The sequence below is a fragment of the Rhinopithecus bieti genome, unplaced genomic scaffold (genome assembly GCF_001698545.2).
Source record: "Rhinopithecus bieti isolate Rb0 unplaced genomic scaffold, ASM169854v2 scaffold_27006, whole genome shotgun sequence".
Classification (NCBI taxonomy): domain Eukaryota; kingdom Metazoa; phylum Chordata; class Mammalia; order Primates; family Cercopithecidae; genus Rhinopithecus; species Rhinopithecus bieti.
The window spans coordinates 539327-554968 of record NW_016813373.1 but is presented as its reverse complement, the minus strand read 5'-3'; the positions used below and the strand labels follow the sequence as shown (position 1 = coordinate 554968).

The following is a 15642-nucleotide window of genomic DNA, read 5'->3' as shown; positions in this document are numbered from 1 at the left end:
AAGAAAAGACTGCTTTGATGACATACATTAAGCTTCTATAATTTATCTCCACCACTGGCTTATGATTCTATCAGAGGATTTTCTTATTAGAAAATGGGACTGTGGTCTGATTTCTTTTGGTCCTTGGCTCATCATGTGAGAAATGTTCTGAAAAAGCTGAACATGTTCGTGACAGAGCTGTATATGTCCTTAAGGGAAACTTGAAAGGTATCCTACAGAGGGTCCCTTGGGTCTCTTAGGGCAGTGGAGAATCAGCAGCGAATGTCTGAAGGCTTCACTAGTACTGGTCAAGCTCACTGCCTTCCACTGGTGGGTATAGACATGTGGAGCTTGTGTTGCTGAAAGAATTAAATGAGACCCTCTGAGGTAGGCTAAAAATGGGGGAGATAAATCAGGTCTCCAGAGGGTCTGGTATGACCCTTACTCATTCATGTTTTCACTGTTAGCTGTGCGCACTCTCATGCAGAATTCAATGGCCAGAAGTTTGTATCTTGGTCTTGGAGAATACAGTTATTTCTCTATTTTGAGTTTCTTCCTTATTCAGGTAAGTAAACCTGGTTTGGTTTATCGGTACAATGTCTGCCTAGTCTCCCCATGATTTTAATACTTGCCATTGCTATTTGCCAATACAGGGATAGTGTGAAGGCTAAACTCTGAGAAATGGCTTGTAAGCTCTCCCTTCACTCTCCAGCCTGTCCTTGAAAGATCTCTCAAAGATCTGCCCTTGAACTAGAGCAAGATACCTCCTCCTACCCCTCTTCCTGACATCTTCGCCCCCATCCTTATGGCCCAGCCAACTCTTGTTATTCTTTAGGCTTTGTCTCAAATAGCAGTTCTCCCTGGAAGCCATTTCTGACTCCCCAAGTTGTTTTTAGGGGCTTCCATAGTACCCTGAAAATCCCTCACCCTCAGAAAGATTACACCATGGTGCAGTGGTTTGTTTCCTTATCTGTAGCTTCCATTAGTCTGTGAACAACTTAAGGACACTGCTTCATCTGGCTTGCTTATTAAAACCCTAGTGCTTGGCACCATAGTAAATGGTTAATAAATACATTCAATGAATGAGTGGACTAATAATAGCAGTCATGTTTCATTGAATTCCAGCTATGTGATAGACACCATGCTGGGTTCTCTCTCTCTCTCTCTCTCTCTCTCTCTCTCTGTGTGTGTGTGTTTAAACCTAAAAACAACTATGCAAGGTTAGTCTTGTTATCCTAATTATACAGTTAAGGAAATCAGGGGTTACAAGCTAAGTAACCTGGCTGGGGTCACTGTTAAATGCATAGCTAGAATTTCTACCCAGGTCTACCTAATGCCTTATGCCAGTGTATTTACTGAGCTATATTTATGTAAGTTGCCCTTTTCTCTTCCACCCCACCTCCCAGATAGCCACATTGTATTCCCATCAATGTCAAGCCATCTGATCTGGTCATAGGGGCAAGCAGTATGTCCAATATGCCAGGAAATCAGCCTGGATTCTGTCCTCTATTTCTAGGCCTGAATAGTTTGGTTCAACTGTCATAGCTCTTTCTTTGAATTACTTTGATGAAAATAGCTCATTTATGCCTGGTCTTTCCATGATACCTCCTGCTACTGTTGCAGGGGTTATAAACAGGCTCGGGGTGGGACTAGAGGATGTAAACACTCAGATATTTTGGTACCCTTTTCAAGGGAGAGGATATATAGCTTCCATTAGGTTCCTAAAGGAGTCTTCTGGACACATTAGCAAAAGAAGCCTCCTGGGGTGTGTTGCGGTTATTTTTTCCTTCTTTTTCGGACGGTTGTGCTAGGGTTGCCGAGGCTACCCTCGGGAGTCTAATATGGCAGTCCAGGTTCGCAGGAGACTTTCTTGGCCTTTGGAAAACCCATTTTAGAGTGTTTCCAAATGTCAAATCCCTCACGTATGAAATGGACTAGGGCAGAATCAATACTTAGGCTCTCCCTTAAGTCAACATTCTGGGCTCTGTGATTCCTACGTGTTGTAGAATCATTTAGATCAGCAGATGAAGGCTATAGTTGATTTTAAACACACACGATTTTGCATGCAGAAGCAGCGGATGGGAATCTGGAAGCAGTGCCCTGAGGGATGGGAGCCCTCTTTCTGGATGGATTTATACTGCTTGACTTCAGTCAAGCATTGTTTCGCCTTCTGGTATCCTGAATATTCCCCTGGCGATCTCCTGGAAAGGGTTTCTCAATTTACTTATGTCCAGAGTTGATACTTTATGAACTAATCATTCTTTATTGACCACTTAGGAATGGTCTTCAAAAAGTATTATTATTATTTTTTCCTTTTTTCTAATGGACTAACCATTAGGCCACTGACCCTAAATTTGTGGTTCACTTACATGTGCCGTCAATGAGTTACCTGATATTTCAAATTGCCTTGAATATTGCTGTGTTTATAGGTGTACAGTGTTTTTAATGCTGCCATTAACTTTATTGGCTACTTTTACAATTACCATCTCCCACTGTTTTTCCCATTTTGTTATTAAATGAATATGGAAATTAGAAATGAAGAATAAACAAAATTATGACTTGTTTCTGAGACAAGAGTGGCGGCATTATTTTAAAATAGCTACACAGTAATGATTTGCTTTTTAAATGTATCCCCTTTTCCTTAGAAACTTGCTAAGGATCAACTTGTCCTCTGTGTTTCATTAACAGAAGGGGAGCACCCACCAGCGTATTCTCAGCATGTGGTCCTGAAAGGTTCAGTTTCTCAGATGTGGTGGGTTTGGGGAATGCACTTGTATATGGTGATAATGATGACAACAATGGTGAGACCTGACATTTATCAGATGCCTATTGTGGACAGACACGGGCTCTTCTCTTCATATACTCTGTGTTCACTCTGCCCAACCACACTATGGGGTAGTTGCTATTATTGTTCCCATTTTAAAGGTGAAGAAAGTGAGTCTTGGGTTAAGTGGCCAACTCGGGGCCACACAGCATGTAACTGGTGGTGCACAGGTTTGACTTCAGTTGGTTCTATTCCAGCACTTGCATTTGTAGCCTCTATTCTTTTCTTTCTTTTTGTTGCAGGTGTTTAAGGAGTTCCCGGGGTATGTGCGCCTGTGACTAGTCCCAATATTTTGTGATTAAATGTTTAAAAAACTGAAATCTGGGTCTTTAGTTTGGGAATTTTCCCAGCTCATTAGCAAAGTAATGTGATACACAAGTAAAGACAAGTTTCAAATATCCCAAAGGCAGAATAGAAGGTTTAGGAACATGATATATAAAGGTAACCAACAGATGATCAGATCATAGCACAAAAACACTCAAGAGAAACTCAGAACAGTGTCTGTTTTTCTTTATATCTGTTTCCTAGTGCCATTAGCCTGTGGAAAACTGTGGACCTAAGTTCCAGGTTAGAAGAAAACAAGAACAGAAATCATCAATCCATGTAAATTGCTTACAAACCAACCTTTGCCCAAGAAACCAATTTATTATCTCATAAAAGTGTGAAGTTAAAGGTTGTCAAATTCTAACTCCAATGGTGATAGAAGCCACAGGAAACAAATTATGATCGAAAAATAACATAAAATTTAAGAGTTGTAGAGAATCTTAGAAATTTCTAAAATCCAGCCTCCAAGGACCTAGACCTCCCTGAGAGATGACCACATATCACATTTTTGGATGTTTTAATCAAAAGAAAATCCTAGCTAATAAAGTCATATATCTTAGGACTCAAGAAATATCTTGGCTCAAACTTAGGGGACTTATTTTGGAATGCTGGTTTCTATCTAATTGATAAAAGCGTTGCTCAGAGTAAAATAATTAACACTAGGATTAGATGATGATATTTCCCCAAGCAGAATGAAGCAGACGGTTCTCGGAGTAGTAAATCAAATGGATGCCTGGGCCTGGGGCTTGCTGCTTTCCCTGTGGCAAGGGAGCAATTGCAGTGAAATGGGGAGTGATGTAGACAGGAGGAAGAATGGACAGTATCTCCTAAGAGTCTTGGGAATCAGCTACTTCCTGAACTTGGTGGCTGAGCTGGTGTCCTATAATCCCACCATTTTTCAGAGAGGAGACCGGTCATAGTTTTTCTGGTCACAGAGCCCTGTTGTTCCATAAGGAAGTTCTCTGTCTACCTTGTTAAATTCCTCACTTGGAGATCAGGACAGTGTCCTGATTAGAAAATCTGTTTCTCTCTTTCAGGGAACGAGTTAGTATGGAATCTTTTAAAAAAAATATTATCCAAAGCAGAGAATATTTTTTTCCTATTTTTTCTTTTTAAGAGGTGAGGGTCTCACTCTGTCATCCCGGCCAGTCTCGAACTCCTAGTCTCAAGTAATCCTTCTGCCCTAGCTTCCTGAATAGCTGGGGTAACAGGTGCGAACTACCACACACAGCACAAAGTGCATTTTTAGTAAAAGAAAACCTTTCAGGGCCAGGATGTCCCTGGGACTTTGAAAGCCTCCTGAATTCCTCCTGAGTGGTGTGAGCAGACCCCAACTAAGTGCAGCTGCAGAGCCTGCTGCCAGCTTACCCTGAGGGTCCTGATGGGCTTCACTCCCATGATCTCCCTTTTTGGTAGCAGCAAAGAAACACATCAAGTGAGGGAAATCAGGCCGATACATTCTTTACAACAAGGTTTTATTTATTCTTTTCTTTTATCCCCCCAAAACATTAAAGTTTTTCATCTTTCTTTTATTTTTAATGGTTTTCCTTTTGGATCCAAACGAGCATCTATATTACAGGATATCCGCCTGGTCAACATGCAGTGCTGAACTGTGGCTTTAGGAGAGATGCACCGATACTCTGGGTGGGCCAGCATCAGCTGCCATTCAAACACTGTGACTGCAGGGGTGTCAGGCTGGCACACCACAGTGGATGCTGCCCTAAGGAGGTGTCTTGTGGGGCATGACTTGCATGTTTTAGAATGCAGGTAGCAGCATTTTAACAGCCTGAGGCAGAGCACCCAATTTCCCTCCTGATCTCATATTACATGCTCATCCTCTAGGAGCAAAACAAAGAGGGAATGGCCTGACCATGGGCCCCAAAGGACAGAGGGTGTGGACCCTGTAGTCCACCTCCTTGCAATGTTGTTATTTGAGGCTAGAACCGGTGCACCCTGCAGAGTCTGAAATCTGTTCCTGATGAAGCTCATCCCCGTCCCACTCACTGGCCCTTCTCCCATCCCATGGTATTCTCACCACTAGGAAGTTAATATAATCTCTCCATTATTGGTGCTACTATGTTGAAGAGTTGCTAAAGTCATAAAGATTGTCTTCGAGCCGCTTTAAAGCAAGAACCTCTTTCTCTCCATCTCTCAGGTCTGGAAGAGAATTTCGGGAATCTATTAATCCTCTGAGGCCTTCAAATCCACTACCCAAGGTGAGTTTAACAGAAAGAACTTCTCTGAATCCAGTCTTGTGCTAAGAAGTTTACACGTAATTTAAGTGAAAAAGAGGATCCAAGGTTACACATCTGTAAGTCTGTCCCCTTCTGGGACCTGTTATTTTCTACCTCACTTTGCTTTTGTTCTACAGCTTGTCTTCCTACCCTCCATTGTCCCAGCCATGAAATGCCAAACACATCTAGTGAATTAGGCTTTTCTCCTCCATTTGTTTTTCTGGGTGAATTCAAATCTTGGACTCAGTTTGAGTGGAGTTGGACTGCCCTCTAATATCACCAAGAGGCAAGCTCCTCTGCAATTGCAGCAGTTGGGGTGGCTCTGTATAACTTTTGACTGGTTCACAAAACACCAGGATAGAAAAACACTGACTAAAAGTTCAGCCTGCAGGCTAAGTATATATCCCAATTGGTAGCCATTAAAACTTAATACCTATGTTTTTACTAACTCCACTGGGATCTGCCTAATATTATACAACTCCATATCAAATGTAACTAAGACCACAACTACTGTCTACCTTAACTGGCAGTTATATTACATTGTTTAGCCCTCATTTCATAGTACCTTTATTTTTAAAAATTGATTAATGGCACTTTAAAATTTTGGAGTATGTTTTTCCTGCTCATCCCTTATAAAAATGTTTAACAGATTTGCTTTAAGTGGTGGGTTCTTGTGCCATATAGGCCATTGCCATAAAAACAATCAGAGTACTCGAAGGAAAACTGAGTCATCAAATAAAGTCAAATTCAGACTTGGTATATTTGAATGGTTTCATTTCCTTTTCAGTTTTGGGGCCATCCTCTGAGTGAAGTGAAGAGGAAGTGGCACAGCCTAGTGTAAAGTCTAGGGTCTGGTTGTAGAATGTAGACAGCAATCCATTCTTATCTCTGACAAACTTGTAGGACAAAAAGAGAAAAGATTCGTTCAGATTTCCCGTGCTGGGTTGGAGAATATGTCTGGGTGACGATATATGACTGGCTTAAGTTTGCACAAAGAGAAGGTGACACAAGGAAGCTCAGATCATGAAAACCCAACTTTCTGGATTGAAAAAAAAAAGTCTAGGTTTTCTTCAAAATTGGATAACAAGAAGAATAAGGGAAAATGGGAAGAACAGAGTGAAATTAAAGCAAATCCTGGATTCAGATTCCATTAAACAGAAAGTTTCCTTAAAAAAAAATCAAATGCTTATAGCAATACTGAGAATTTCATAGGTACTTCATGGGATCTAACAAGTGAAAGTTTTTTTTAAAATTGCTTTGTGGAGACTAAGTACTTTAAATTATGTATTATTAACTTAACAGACACTTTACATCATGAGTTAGCCAAACATTCATATTTCAGTTGACAGGGGAAAGAATTTCAGTTGACAGGGGAAAGAAAGTGAAGAGATGCTTGCTGAAGGCACAAGTTTGAATACAGAAAGCTGGAACATAAAAAGCTATTGACTTCCAATAGTTTTCATTTATCAGATTACTACACTATTGTAAAAATTACCTTCTTATTAAGACATAAATTTTGTATTGGTTAAAGATGTCCTGAAAAAATTCTGTATCTCTTTGGCTTTCAATGAAGTTTTGGGGCAGTTTTTCATTAATTTGGGTTATATGTTACGTCCTTAGGAAAAGACAGAGGGCAATTTAGACAGAAGGAGAAAGACGACAAAAAGGAGACCAGAGAGAAAAGACAGAGGTGGTACTATAACCTCAGATTTTTGACTCAAATATCATATCACTAAATTTGATGGCAATCACTTCCTAAAGAGAAACAGATTCAGAAACATTGCAGATCACAAAGGTATCCTTCTTTACTATTCCATAATAGGTCTGTTACAAGAAACCCAGCCACCAACCAAACAACCCCAAACAAATAAAAATAAACATAAATCCCCACATCTCTTTTGACTTGGTCTATTCAACTCTTTCATACCTCCAAAAATAAAAATGCAAACCTCAATAATGTATTTATAGGTAGCATGGCTTATTATAAAATCTCCTTTTGCATTTAGAAGGTCAAGATTCTAACTCCCCTACTTATAGCATGCGGAGAGAGGGTGGGTTAAAGAAAGCAAAACTACAAAAATAGAAGGGCAGTTTGGGGATGCCCCAGCCTCAAAAGCCATCAACTGGACTTTGCTATGAGCCCCATTCATACTTCTCAACTGTCTTGAGTTTTGTTCAGAGAGGATTTTGAGGCCCTTTGGGTAGGTTGGGACAATCTGTGAATTTGTCTCTTTGGCTTGGTGTGACCTCTCTGGGATGCATACACCTCAGAAGATTAAAGCAGAAGGGATTCAAGGAAAGAAAAAGATGGCCTCCGGAAAGCAAAGATAGTTCTGTTCTTTGTCCTTTGTCCCTTAAAGTGCTATGTCTATGTACTCTGACTGGGTGGGCTGTAGCACCTAACAGCTGACAAAACACCATAGCTCTGCAGCCAAGCCCTCCCTCCTCAGACAGCAGAGAAGCCATCAGCTGCTGCTCTATTTGGGGTAGACCTGGCTATGATGTACAGGGAGGTTCAGAAAAGAAACAGCAAAAGACAAAAAGGCAAAGCTGCTGGGGCAGTGCTTATTAATGTGGGATCTCTTTGATCACCTTCTTACAAAGGTTAGGTCATAAGCCCTGAGTTAATTAATTTTGTTTGGATTTTGTTAAAATAAGAGTCTCAGTGTGGAGATATTTTAAAGAGAAGTTATCCAAACCTGAACCTGATTCCATAGAGACTCTTTCTGGAGTCAAACCATCATTCTCTGGCGACTTGCAAGGGACCCACTTCTTCCTTCTTTCCTGCATCATAAAGTCCTCTCCTATACCTCCTGGACGGTGCCCATTGCTCTGGGATCTATGAGGGAAGAACTTGCAGGCTGGGTGAGAGAGCTGGTGGGGAAGAATTCACCCCAAGGCATGGCAACGCCTCTCACCAGGATTCTTGGCATATACTAGCCCTAAGCTTCCGAGGATCTCAAAACATAACAGACGTGAAACTGATGAACAAAAATAGCAGTAAAAATTCCTTCAAGTCTCAAAATCCCTGAAAGGTAGCTATCTGCTCCCCTTCTGCTATACATTTGCTTTTTCTTTACATACAATCTCATAATATTTATGTCATCTTATAAATGAGCTGAGAAATATCCCTCAACCTGTCCCTGGCCCCACCCACTAAAGAAACACTCTGCCCAAAAAAATGAAACATCCAGAGGGCTGAGAAGTAGGATGTAATGAAAAATTGAGAACTTTTAAAATCAAAATTATCTGAGATTTTTGTTCCATTATGCCAGGAGAGACCTCATTTTCCTGCCGTGAGCTCATCCAGTGGGTGAGCATTATGTCCACCCCCACGCCCTACACTGTGTGTCAGTCGTCTTGCGAGGAGCACCAGGTGAGTTCCAAACCCTATTTCATTAGAATGCAGCATTCCCCAATAGGTGAGAGACTGGTGGCGTCAGTCAGGCAAGCCAATAAGCTTGGATTGGGTGGAATTAATCAGGAGTTGGATCAGTGCTAACATGCAGCAAAACGGAGGCTGAGATGGGAGAACAGAGGGAAGACAACCCTCATGCTCACCACATAGACTCTATGGGGTTGGGGGGAATCTGTGCAGGGAAGGGAGATACTGGCTGAGAGGTGGATTATGGGGTCTTCTCTTTGTGACCCCAGAGTCAAGGGAGGTCAAAATCTAGAACATCTGGAGTTTAGCTTCTGGGCAGTGTTCTTGGTGATCTCAGTGCCCTATGGAGACACTGAGTGGGGACTACAAGTGAAGCCCAGAAGAAAAACAGATTCTTCAGCTAGAAGAGCAGCACAGACCCCCACTGACAATTGTGTTCATGACTCACGTGGAGCCAAGGGGATGCTAGCCAGCGCCAGCCCTTCACGGGGCAGGAAATTCTATGCTGACCCTGGCTCAGGGGCACCTTGGCTGGAGCCCTGCCCCTGTCCAAAGGTCGCTGGCACTTTGTCCTCTAGGAGATGGGGAGACAGACACAGAGAAAGATACAGAGAAAGAGACAGACATGCATTCCCTACCTGGAGTCTGTCTGGAGCCTTAAGTGAAATGAGGGATATCTAAACGCCAATCTACTTAGAACATCGTCTCCCTGCCTTGGTTTGCTTTTCTCCTTTTACCTTCCTCTATCTTGGCTTCACTCTGTTTTGAGGAGATGGTGAAGACGAGTCACATATTAGCAAGATAAACTGAACATATGACTCAAGAGTCTTCTGAGGGGACCGCCAGTGCCCAAATTTGATCTTGTGGTGTATCTCAAACACTGGTTGTAGTCTTCTTTTGCATGGAATTTTTCAAGACGCTGCTGTAATTAACCAGAGAAAAGAACAGGTGTTGGGGTCTACATGGGCCTCTTTTCAAGGGAGGCAGGCTCTGACACCTAGCAAGGGAAGGCTGGCATTCACTTTTGTTCAGAGGCAGCAGAAAACCAAACATGATGATGTTTGTGACTCAACAGAAAATTTTATTTTCTGGTCTTAATAGAAGAGTAAGTGCAGGCTGAGGGAAAAGAAACCCAATTTCTTGGTCAAGGGAAGGTGAATAAAAGAAATTCACTGGTAATAGAAAAACCAGGTGGTCAGTCAGGTGACCACATCTGCAGTGCTTCCAACACTTTATTCAGGACTCAAATACTTGTGTATATGAGTTCAAGGAGTTCAGGAAGGTTTCCTGGCACAGTAAATGTAGTGTTTGTTTATACTACTTGCAGGCAAATTCCATTTCTGGGAATTGCTCTGCCAGCCTGCATTTCTCCTGTTGAAATGGCATAAGGTATCACTACAATTCCCTTTCTCAAAACACCATGCAATAGACTCGCTGGCTCAGAATAGTCGTCCTGTTGTAGGCCTTCCCCTAGGGAAAGCTGCATTTCCAAAGTGGAAAAAGCAATTTCGTACACACAAAGCAGCCCATAGCAGCACTTTGGCATGAAATGACACTGAGCAGAGGAAACTTTAAAAACAAAACAAGGCCCAGCATCAGCGTCTTATGTAATAATCACACCTGTTAGGATCGGGTACTGTATATCACATTCCCAGCCACCCTCAAGCACACACGTGCTAAGTGGGAGAGGAAAATGAAGACGAAAGAGGGTCTGAGTGGGAGAGCTCTGTCTCTGCCTCACTGGCCTCCTCTGTTGGGACAGCTTTGGTTTGGGGGCTGACCATGGGTCATGAAGCTCCATCAGTATCAGAAGAGAAGGCGGGGCCATGACAAATGATTCTCCAGCCATGTGGTTGAATTTGGCTTTTCAGGGCTGATACAGCTATTATATTTCAATTTTAAAAATAGGGGGAAAAGAGGCTCCTTCTAAGAAAAATAACAGCTCTGGATTTCTCCTGCCCAAGAGGAGGAGTGTGTCTGGGCTGGAGGAGTGTTTATCCACTGAGTGCTCAGTGCAGGGCAGATCAGGATCCTGGGTGGCAGGCTCCATGTGTTCCTGTGGGGGTGGGGGGGAAGGAGGGCCCCGTCCTTTCCCCTGCTGTGATGGCACTAAAGAGGAACTTAAGGGAAAGGTACATTTCCACCAGATAAAGCCAGTGATGTGTGCCCTCCAATGGAGCTGTATGCCATGTACTAAAAGAGCACTGGCTTGGCAAGAAAGGGCTCTCTTGCTCAGTGCTTCTGCATTTGGGCAGTTAGGAATGACAGGGTGGGACTGTCAGCCCCAGCTCTTACTCTGGGGAGGGGTGAAGCCCCATCTTGGCCCAGGGGAATATTCAAGGTGACCAGGGTCCCAGTCTTGTCATCCTGTATGATGAGGCCCCACTGGAGCCCGCTTTACTAGAAGGAGCAGCCCAGGTCTAAGCTGAGGTATATTTACTAATCACCTTAAAGCATCCTGACAAACTGACCTGAACCCCACACCAGCTGCAGACGCTGTGGTCCCAATGGTCCTGCCTCATGGGAGGTCCTCAGTAAATCCAGACTTTCCTAGAAGCTTATTTCAATCTATCCGCCTTTCCCATCTTTACAGAAGTCCCTACCCAGTGGTGGGTAGCCTACTTGGATATGTGTGTTCTGCCCTCTCAGAGGAGTGGCAGGGAAGGCTGGGCCTCTGGCACTTGGCCTTATTGGGCTTGGCACAGCACTGGCCTTGCTGCCTCACGGACCAGAGTGTGGGCTGACATTCAGCCAGGAGGTGCTGGTGTGGCCGTAGCACTGTTGCGCATATTTAATTGTTCCCACACTGGTTAGAAAACAGACTCTGTTTTGAGTCCCTTAGGTGGCCCCTGTTACTCTACCCACATTCTCAGGGTTCCCCCATGACTGGCATCTAAAGAGCCAATGCCTGGAACAGCGTGGGCTCCAGCACTACAACAAAACTCCACTTATATTGATGCCACAGCAGTTGTTAAATACTTTTACCTTCACCCTTACCAGAGCCTTAGGCACCTTTGTGGACCCTGGGGAACTTCCTGACCTGTCCTAACTAACTCTCAGCACCTACTGTGAGTGACAGGCCTCAAGGATGGGGAGGCCATACCCCCCAGCACCACCAGTTTCTCTGACCGTCTCCCTCATGGTAGGGGCTGCCGGGCTATGGCTTTTCTTATCCAGACCAGCCCTTGCTGCTGTTGCCTCAGCACACTGACCCCTTTCGCTTTGGCTTTCTCCTCCCTCCCTGGTATCCGATGTTCCTGACGTAGCCTGTGCTGCCCTGGGGGAAGAAAGCCACAGGGTTATGCATGAGATGCTGCTGCGTTGCCCTGGTGGCAGTGGTGCTGGCTGAGGCGTAAGAGCTGGTGAGGGAGGAGAGTCCTCTCCTATGGTCTCCACTACTCCCCAGTTAAGAGCCAGAAAGTCTTCCAGGCTTCTCAGGGCACTGAGTGTAGACATAGGCCAGCTAGATCCCTCCACAGCTTTTAGAAAAGTGGGAAGGGGCAAGGGGAAGCAAAGCCATCCTCGTGTCCCTTCTCCTGCAGGAATAACCCTCCACGTTCCTGTTTTCTTTCCCCAGCAAAGAGGCAGAACTATGGCAGTGCCCATCTTGCAAAGGGGAATAAAGCAATTTGGTGGGTTTGGTGTTCCGATTGTCCTTTACTTCCTCTTCTCTGATAATGCATGGTGTCTTTCCATCTTCCTTTTCCCTCTTCCGCCCCCCCGGGCCGCACTGGCTTCCCAATTCTGTCTTGGTTTTCTCCATGTGGGAGAAGAGCATGCATCGGAGGGGGGAGCAGCCTCTAGCATTTGTCGTCTTCTTCCGTGTCACTTAGCAGGTTGTTGACAGCCCCACACATCATGCCTGGCCCAGGCCCCCCGCGCCTCCGTCGCCGATAGTGCCCATTGGGCATCTGCCAGCTGTGCCGCAGAGGTGGGGCCGAGCCAATGGTGTTGGAACGGCCCAGGCTAGTAGCCACGGCTGCTTCAAAAGTGAGCGTCTCCTCCTCGCCACAGTCTGAGGCGTGGGAGTCTTCGTGCAGGGCCAAGTAGGGCTCGGAGATGTAGCGCTGCGGGGAGGCATGTTGGCTCTGCTGGGGGTGCAGGGAGTTGGAAGACTCGGTCAGGCAAGCGTTGTTGCTCTCCAGGGCTTGGGAGGTCAGCGGGGAGCCCTCCTCGCTTCCATCAGCAGGTGGAGAGATGCTGCCTGCGTGTCGAATCAGGGAGCTGTAGGAAAGGAGGGGCCGGGGCTTTGGTGGGACGGGCGGGAGCTGCCGACGACTTCTTCTTGGGGTGCTGGTGTCAGAGACAGAGGGGATGGAGCTCTCACTTAGGGAACCTGTGCCCTGGATAGCAGGAGAGACATGGCGTGTTAGATTGGGCTTGGCATGATCCCTACTTGCAACTCTTTTAAGAGAGTCCTTGGAGTCTGAACTCTGTGGGGGAGAGGCCTGCGCTGGAGCTCCCTGTAGTATTCACATCCACTCAGGGACACAAGGATTGAAGAGATTAAGGAGTCAAGAACATTTAGACCAGGACATCTCAGACTTTTAGTGAGCATACAGACCTCTGGGGATTTGGTTAAACTGCTGATGCAGGCTCAGAAGATCTGGGGCGAGGCCTGAGAGTCTGCGTTTCTAACAAGCTTCCAGGTGATGCCAGGGGTGGTAGGTCCGTGGAACAAGCACTTGAACTACTAAGGAAGCTCTACATAGGTAACAAGGGGCACACTAAAAGAGAGACTTTAAACTTGAGAAAGACAACTCTGTGGAAAGTGAACAAACGCTGGAGTTGCTCTGTCTGGGAAACCCTTATTCCCGCCCATGTCTTCAGTGGTTTGCTGAACTCAACTTCTGGACCTGATACATGCAGTTGTTGGCTCAGGCCATACTTGCCCTCACCTATTCCCAAGGGAAACTGAGCCCAGGTTTTGGGAAGTAAACCTCCAGGAGAGCATTTCTTAAGGTATGTGTGACCTACAAACCTCCCGCTCAGAATCCTATGTAGGGATCTTTTCAAAGGCAGATTTCTGGGTCTCACTAGAATCCTTCAGGCCCCAGGAATGTGCAGTGCTAGTAAACTTCATGGGTTAATGCTGTTCTGTGCTAAAATTTGAAAACTGTTGTTCTAGAAGGGAAACCTCTCAGCTGCTGTGTCTCCAAAGGTCTGCATTAGCAGCCCCTCCTTTTCTCCACTGATCATTTCTGTTGAGGGGGTCTCCTATTATGGGTCAAAGTGCCATGACTAGAGATAGGGCTACAGTGAGGAGGAGTAACACAGAGTCGATGAATGTTCTCATACAGCTCTGATAGTTATTCTTTATGCACCAGGCTGGTGGTTCAGCAAAAGGCATGGTCCTGTTGGGACGGCTGGAAGCTAGGTAAATGAGGGTGAACTGCTCTGACTTGTGAATCCTGGGCTGAGAGATGAATCACCATTCTCACAAATACTGGGGATCACAAGATGGTCAAAGGAACCTTTCTGGCTAAAGGACCATCCTCTCCTCCAAAATCTGGCTGAGACATCTGTCAACCTATTTATATCTCTGGATTCCGAAGGCTGGAATGGAATGACCTCTAGACACCATCTTCCTTGGGGGAAATCTGGTTTTCTGTGAATTCAGATAATCTCTGAGTACACAAGCATTGAGCAGCTAACCTCTACGCACTATAGGTAAAGCTTCCTGTGAAATTCCAGTCTTTGTGGGTACTTGAATGTGTTTGCTAAATACCCACAACTTGCATGTAATTATACAGACCACCCTCCCCTGTCCTTCTGCTGTAGACTGGCTTCCTCTCAGTGCTCACCTGTCTGTTGGGCGTCTGTGACCTGCCCTCACTGGGTGACCTGGATTGACGGCGCTCTGGGGACTCCCAGTCAGCCTGGGTCCCTCGCTCTTCTGAATTGCAGCGGGAGACATCAGGAGAGAGAAGATGCTTTCGCTCTTTTGATCGTCCTCGCTCCCTGCCCCCTGAGCGGTGACTGTCGGACTTGTGGCCTGTGAGAGGTGACAAAAGCACTTGGTTATCACTCTGCCCACTCTGACCACTGATGATGAAGGGACTTCTCTCCAAGTATCCCATCACAGCCTGGGGTTGGGCCCTCAGATGGACCATGTTTCTGTCCCCACCCAAATTCAAATGTTGAGGCCTAACTTGTTCCTGATGGTATGGTGTTAGGAGGCAGGGCATGAGGGTGGGGCCTCCATTATGAGATTAGTGCTCTGATAAGAAGAGACCTGAGAGTGCTTGCTTCCACTCTCTCTTCTCTCCATCATGTGAGAACAGAAAGCAGACAGAGATCTGCTGGCACATTGGTCTTGGATTTACCAGCCTCCAGAACCGTGACAAATACATGTTGTTTAATCCACCCAGTCTGTGGTAATTTCTTGTAGCAGCCTGAACAAAGAGAGGCCCCTAAAAGAATCCTGGCTTCTCCAGGTATGTCAAAAGATGATCTGAAAGGGATGCAGGGGAGAAAGGGAGGCTAACAAATTACCTATTTTGTAAGCAGGTAAGTTTGCAAGGTGCCAGTAGAGACACACATGTCAAACAACACAGTCTATTCTGTTTCTATTTACGCTACATACAATATAGGATATTGGTTAACAATATGGGTCAGGAACTCTCTGTATCATAAATATGGCTGTGTAACTTTTTGAGGGAAAGGTGGTACCAGCAGAAGGGAATTAAGAAATTTCTGTGAACTAAATAATAATCCACCTAACATAATGCCATGGTGTGAAGTACAGGATTGAAATGAAAGGATCCCAGTGCTAGTCCCAGTTCTGCCACTTAATGGCCCTATGACATGGGACAAGTCACTGCTTTTTCAACTTTCATTTCTTTATCCAATAAAATAAAATGGTTGAGCCAGACTAAATTTTTTTTTTTTTTTTT

At 44.9% G+C, this 15642-nt stretch overlaps 1 protein-coding gene across 1 annotated transcript in view; it reads right to left on the bottom strand.

Moving 5' to 3' along the window:
• Positions 1-4585: 4585 nt before the first annotated feature.
• LOC108512687 (voltage-dependent R-type calcium channel subunit alpha-1E) overlaps positions 4586-15642 on the bottom strand; it is a 313873-nt gene continuing 302816 nt past the window's right edge. Inside the window, exons 47-48 of the mRNA XM_017848045.1 lie at positions 14551-14741; positions 4586-13089 (exon numbers count right to left, since the gene is read on the bottom strand). Coding sequence (XP_017703534.1) covers positions 12547-13089; positions 14551-14741 — 734 coding nt within the window. The 3' untranslated portion in view covers positions 4586-12546. The remainder of the gene's footprint in view (positions 13090-14550; positions 14742-15642) is intronic.